The sequence below is a fragment of the Mandrillus leucophaeus genome, unplaced genomic scaffold (genome assembly GCF_000951045.1).
Source record: "Mandrillus leucophaeus isolate KB7577 unplaced genomic scaffold, Mleu.le_1.0 Scaffold1, whole genome shotgun sequence".
NCBI classification, from domain to species: domain Eukaryota; kingdom Metazoa; phylum Chordata; class Mammalia; order Primates; family Cercopithecidae; genus Mandrillus; species Mandrillus leucophaeus.
In genome coordinates, this window is record NW_012098097.1 from 16,741,276 (window position 1) to 16,747,254 (window position 5,979).

Consider the following 5,979-nt stretch of genomic DNA (forward strand, 5'->3'; position numbering starts at 1 on the left):
ATCTTGCTCTGTTGCCCAGGCTAGAGTACAGTGGTACGACCACAGCTCACTGCAGCCTCAAACTCCCAGGCTCAAGCAACCCTCCTGCCTCAGCCTCCAAGCCACTGGAACTACAGGTGTGCACCACCACGCCTGGGTAAGTTTTTAAACATTTTTTGTAGATAAGCGGGGATCTTGCTGTGTTGCTGATGCTGGTCTTGAACTCCTGGACTCAAGTGATCTTCCTGCCTCAGCCTCCCTAAATGCTGGAATTACAGGTGTGAGCCACTGCACCTGGCCCCTCTCCTCGTTTTCAATGCCCTGTGCTGAGGATCCTCTGCCGTGGAATGTCGTCACAGCACTGATCGTCCGTTGTCTTTAACTGGAAACATTGGGGTTGGGTCCAGTGGCCCACACCTGTACTCCCAGTACTTTGGGAGGCCAAGACAGGAGGATCACTTGAGCCCAGGAGTTTGTGACCAGTCTGGGTGACCCTGGGGCACCCTGTCTCTACAAAAAATGATAATAATAAAAGTTAGCTGAACATGGTGGCGTGTGCCTGTAGTCCTAGCTACTCAAGAGGCCGAGACAGCAGGATCCCTTGAGCCTGGGAAATTGAGGCTACAGTGAGTCATGATTGCGCTGCTGCACTCCAGTCTGGGCTACAGAGCGAGACCCGGCCTCCAAACGAAAAGGAAACAGAACCAGATACAAGGGAAGGATGGCTCAGTGTGGCAGTGCCCTGTCCTGCGGAGAGCACTCCGCCAGGCCTGGACTAGGACGTGCGTGACCCTAGGGAGAAGTGCGAGCTCACAGGTAATATGGGGGTGTGGTCCTGTTGTGTGAAAAGCAAGCGAAACACTCAGAGGATATTGGGTTCCCCATCGTTCCAGAGCTGCTGCCCCAGCAGAGGAGGAAGAGCTCGCCTCTTTCCCTGTTGGAATTGTACGCACTGCTGGAGCTCTCTCCTGGGAGGACCGCAGGGAGTGTGTTCTGGTCAAGGGTGAGCCTTCTGCAGAAGTTCAGGGTGGACATAGAATAAATATAGCACAGTGGACACCAGATGCGTCTGTGGGAAGAAGTCACTGCTGACATCTTTTTTTTTTGAGACGGAGTCTCGCTGTGTCGCCCAGGCTGGAGTGCAGTGGCACGATCTTGGCTCACTGCAACCTCCACCTCCCGGGTTCACGCCCTTCTCCTGCCTCAGCCTCCTGAGTAGGTGGGACTACAGGCGCCCGCCACCACATCCGGCTGATTTTTTGTATTTTTAGTAGAGACGAGGTTGTTAGCCAGGATGGTTTGCATCTCCTGACCTGGTGATCCTCCCGCCTTGGCCTCCCAAAGTACTGGGATTACAGGCTTGAGCCACCACGCCTGGCTGTTTTTTCTTTTCTTTTCTTTTCTTTTTTAAAGACAGAGTCCCACTCTGTCACCTGGGCTGGAGTGCAATGGTAAGATCTCAGTTCACTGCAACCTCCGCCTCCCGGATTCAAGTGATTCTCCTTCCTCAGTCTTTTGAGTAGCTGAGATTATAGGTGCCTGCCACCACGCCCAGCTAATTTTTGTATTTTTAGTAGAGATGGTGTTTAACCATGTTGGTCAGGCTGGTCTCAAACTCCTGACCTCAAGTAATCCTCCTGCCTCGGCCTCCCAAAGTCCTGGGATGAGAGGCGTGAGCTTCTGTGCCTGGCCTAGTAGTACAGTGTTTGATTTGATGTCCTGAGTGTCTGTATGTGGGTGTGGAGTGCGGTTTTCCACTGGGCTTCAGTCTGAGGTTGCGCGGTTGGTGCTTGCTGTTCTTCCCATCTCCGCTTCTGGCTGGCGACTGTGCGGGTGTGGACTCCGCAGCTGCCCAGCTCAGAGCCAGAGTCGTGTGCAGAGCCCAGCAGGGATGGCGGAGCCGCTTGGCATCCACGCAGCTTGCCCTGTTTGTGTCCACGTGGTTCTGCTGTGAGAACCCCTGGGTTGTAAGCTGTTAGGCTGGTATGAGAGGGTGGGTGGTCCTGGCAACATGCCCCTGCGTGAGACGGGCTGCTCGTTAGCGGTGAGGAGGACTCAGGAGAGGGTGGGTGGGAGTCTAGGGTAGCTTGCGGATCCTGCTGGAACCTCGTGCCAGGCCGGTCTTCCTTGTTGTCCTCAGAGGCGACAGCTATACACACACACAACGCCCCATCCACCCCCCTTGTTTGCAGAATCTACAGGTAATGTCTGTGTAAAGGGAGCTGAACTCTGTCAGATCTCAGATACATGACAGGTGATCAGTTTTATTATTTATTGTGTATTTATTTAGAGCAGTACTGAAAGCTTATTAAAAAGCTCTAGAGCGGAAGGAAAAGAGGAAAAGTGCACTTGGAAGAGGGCCGGGCGGGTGACGAGAGATTCAGTGCCAGTTTTCTTTAAAATGTGTTTGAATTTGGAAAGTCTGAAGCCAGCAGTGAATGTCACTAAATGTGAAGTGTTGCAACTCTTTGCTCTAGATATTTTTTTTTTTTTTGAAATGGAGTCTCGCTCTGTCGCCCAGGCTGGAGTGCAGTGGCGGGATCTCGGCTCACTGCAGCCTCTGCCTCCCGAGTTCAAGAGATTCTCCTGCCTCAGCCTCCCGAGTAGCTGGGATTACATGTGTGTGCCACCACCCAGGCTAATTTTTTTGTATTTTTGGTAGAGACGGGGTTTCAGCATGTTAGCCAGGATGGTCTTGATCTCCTGACCTCATGGTCTGCCTGCCTCGGCCTCCCAAAGTCCTGGAATTACAGGTGTGAGCCGCCGCGCCTGGCCGTTCTCCCTGTTGTTTAAGGGAAGTGGTCTCACTCCGTTGCACAGGCTGGCTTTGAGCTCCTGGGCTCAAGCGATTCCACCCCTGGCTTTGTGATGCAGCTGGAAGCATTTTGCTATCTTCTATTTTACCGATTCTTTTTCTTTTTCCTTTGGTTTCGATACCAGTGGTCTGTTTCTGTCTTGGTCGTAGTTGATTCAGTTAATAATTTGCAAGGATGTAAAATCAAATAGAGCTTTATACACCAAAAGATCAGTGTCTTAAATATATCATTTACAGACGAGGTCAGGCACTGTGGTTTATGCCTGTAATTTCAGCACTTTGGGAGACTGAGGTGGGCGGATCTCCTAAGCCCAGAAGTTTGAGACCAGCCAGGGAAACAGAGCCTGGCATGGTGGCATGTGCCTCTAGTCCCACCTACTCAGGAAGTTGGTGCGGAGGATCGCTTGAGCCTGCGAGTTCAAGGCTGCAGTGGGTCAGTGACCGTGCCATTGCACTCCAGCCTGGGTCACAGGGTCTTTGCTGACCCGGCTAGTCTCGAATTCCTAGGCTCAAGCAATCCTTCCTCCCCAGCCTCCCAAAGTGCAAGGATTACAGGTGTGAGTCACTCTGCCCAGCCTTCAGACCTTTTCTCCTGAAGGTGAGCAAGAAAGGAAGGTGGCTTATTTTTTCAGTGTCGTAACAGGGAACTTGGCAGAGAAGCTTTTTCAGTTTTCATGATGGGCAGGTTTTGAAGGCCAGAGCTGATGGCACTGGTGGATGGACTCCAGTGCTTCTGGCCTGAGTGCCTCCGTGCTGCCTGTCTGCTGAGGGGAGTCCTGGGAGGGCAGCGTTGGCTAGGAGTCTTGTTTGAGACCCAGTGTTGATGCATATGAGGGGCCAGAGTGTAGGGAAAGCTTGCAGCTGAAGGTGGGGATTTTGGAGCTATTTGGGTACGTGTAGAGTTCAAGGTCCAAGGCCTGGATGAGCCAGGAGTCAGGATAGAGGGAGAAACTGGAGTCGAGGCCTGGAGCATTGAACATTGAACATTGGGTGGTAAAGAGAGGAGGCTCTGGTAAGGGATTGAAAAGGAGCGCTGCAAAGCGGGAACCAGAGATTCTGGTGTCTTGGATACCCAGGAGGTGGTCGCTCTGTGAGGTTCTGCTCTGTCCCCCAAGACTGGGGCAGGACTGGCTGTCCTGCCTGTGCCTCACCGGGGAAGGAGAAGGGCGAGGGGAGGCAGCAGCAGTGCAGCAAAGAAGCAAGTGTTGAAACCCTCGGGTGCTGCCCTTCCTGACCCCAGCTAGTGTCAGGAAGTGTCTCCTCGGAGATGTCCCTGAAGTGGGAGGGCCATGGCGTAGCCTCTGACCTCCTCAGGCTGGAGCCTTCTAGGGCAGGTGCCCCGTAGGGCAGGGTGATGGGCAGAGCCTTCCTCTGTGGCCGGAGTGCGCGTACTGGGTGCACAGATGTGAGCTGGGCTGAGTGTGGCCAGCCACTTGTTTGGGTTGTTTGTAGACAGACAAATAGGCTGTTGTTGAACTGGGTTCATGGTGGGAACTTAGAGACTCTCAGAGTCTAAAATTTAACTGTTGCGTTAAATTTTATTCTTTGAAGGTATTTGGCTTGCGTGACCTTTGTTTGGTTACGTTTTACTTGAGTCATGTCAAGGAAGCTACATGAAGTGTGAACCAGAGTTTTCCACTGCAAACCTTCTCCCCTGTAGCTTTAATGCCCCTGGCTCTTGGTTTGCCAGAGCCAACAGTGAAAAAAGTGATAGGAGTTTTTATTTAAAGAAAAGGAGGCCAGGTGCCCTGGCTCATGCCTGTAATCCCAGCACTTTGGGAAGCCGAGGTGGCAGATCATGTGAGATTGGGAGTTCAGGACCAGCCTGACCAACATGGAGAAACCCTGTCTCTGCTAAAAATACAAAATTAGCCGGGCATGCTGGTGCCTGCCTGTAATCCCAGCTACTCGGGAGGCTGAGGCAGGAGAATCTCTTGAACCTGGGAGGCGGAGGTTGCAGTGAGCCGAGATAGCACCGTTGCACTCCAGCCTGGGCGACAAGAACGAAACTCCGTTTCTTTAAAGGAAAGGAATTATTTTTCTGAAATAACAAAACTACCACAGAGTTATTGCTTTGTGACCCAGATACATTTGTATGTTTATTTTGAAAGGAAAAATAGACACTGGGTGGTATTTGAGTTTTAAGTCTACTATAAGACCCAAAACATATTTGTGTACTTAGTTTAAAAGGAGTCATGTAGACTAAGTGGTATTTGAGTCTTTTTGAGTCTATGCTTTTTTTTTTTTTTTTTTGGTTGGGAGAGACGGGGTCTTTTGCTCAGACTGAAGTGCGGTGGCACTGTCAGAGCTCACTGCAGCGTCGACCTCCTGGGCTCAAGCAATCCTCCTGCCTGAGCGTCCTGAGTATCTGGGACCACAGGCATGCACCACCACACCTGGCTAATTTTTTGCAGTTTTTGTAGAGGTGGGGTCTCGCTGTGTTGCAAAGGCTGGTCTTGACCTCCTGGACCCAAGTGATCTGCCTGCCTCAGCCTCCCAAAGTGCTGGGATTACAAGCCTGAGCTACGATACCTGATCTTTTCTGTGCTTTTAATTTTCCCGTGTGGCTGGTCTAAATAGTGTTTTCTTACTGGTGTTTTTTAAGTCATGAAGCAGTTTGTTAGACAGCTTGTAAGAACACGGTGAGCTGAGCTTGGAGGTGTTGCATACACGTCCTCAGCCGTTCCAGTGTTGTGGGGACTGTGCTCCTACCCTGGCTGGGACAGCAAAAGGGTGCTGATGGTGGGCTTTTCTTTTCCAGGTGCACGTTCAGGTTCCCGAGCACAAACATCAAGATAACGTTTACTGCCCTGTCCAGCGAGAAGAGGGAGAAGCAGGAGCTGTCTGAGTCTCCGGTGAAGGCCGTACAGCCGCACATCTCACCCCTGACCATCAACATTCCAGACACCATGGCCCACCTCATCAGCCCTCTGCCCTCCCCAACAGGAACCATCAGGTGTGGCCATGGGGATGGGGGAACTGGAACGTCCTCAGTCCCAGCGGCAGCCCCAAGTAACGCCTTTCTCCTTCCCTGGTGCTGACTTACGTGGAGAGAGAGATGTGAAGTGGTGTTTAAAATACTGAATTTCTGCTCTGAATTTCCTGCATTAGGAAGTGCAGTTCCCAAAGGTTCCTGGTTTTTATTTACTCATTCTTTTTTTTTTTTTTGAGACAAGTCTCTCTCT

The 5,979-nt window shown here is 51.6% G+C and overlaps 1 protein-coding gene across 1 annotated transcript in view; it reads left to right on the top strand.

Annotated features, from left to right (window-relative positions):
* The first annotated feature begins 1,854 nt into the window (after positions 1-1,854).
* The window catches only part of FOXK2 (forkhead box K2), a 41,252-nt gene continuing 37,127 nt past the window's right edge, over positions 1,855-5,979 (top strand). Inside the window, exons 1-2 of the mRNA XM_011999899.1 lie at positions 1,855-1,929; positions 5,556-5,750. Of these exons, the coding sequence (XP_011855289.1) occupies positions 1,871-1,929; positions 5,556-5,750 (254 nt within the window). The 5' untranslated portion in view covers positions 1,855-1,870. The remainder of the gene's footprint in view (positions 1,930-5,555; positions 5,751-5,979) is intronic.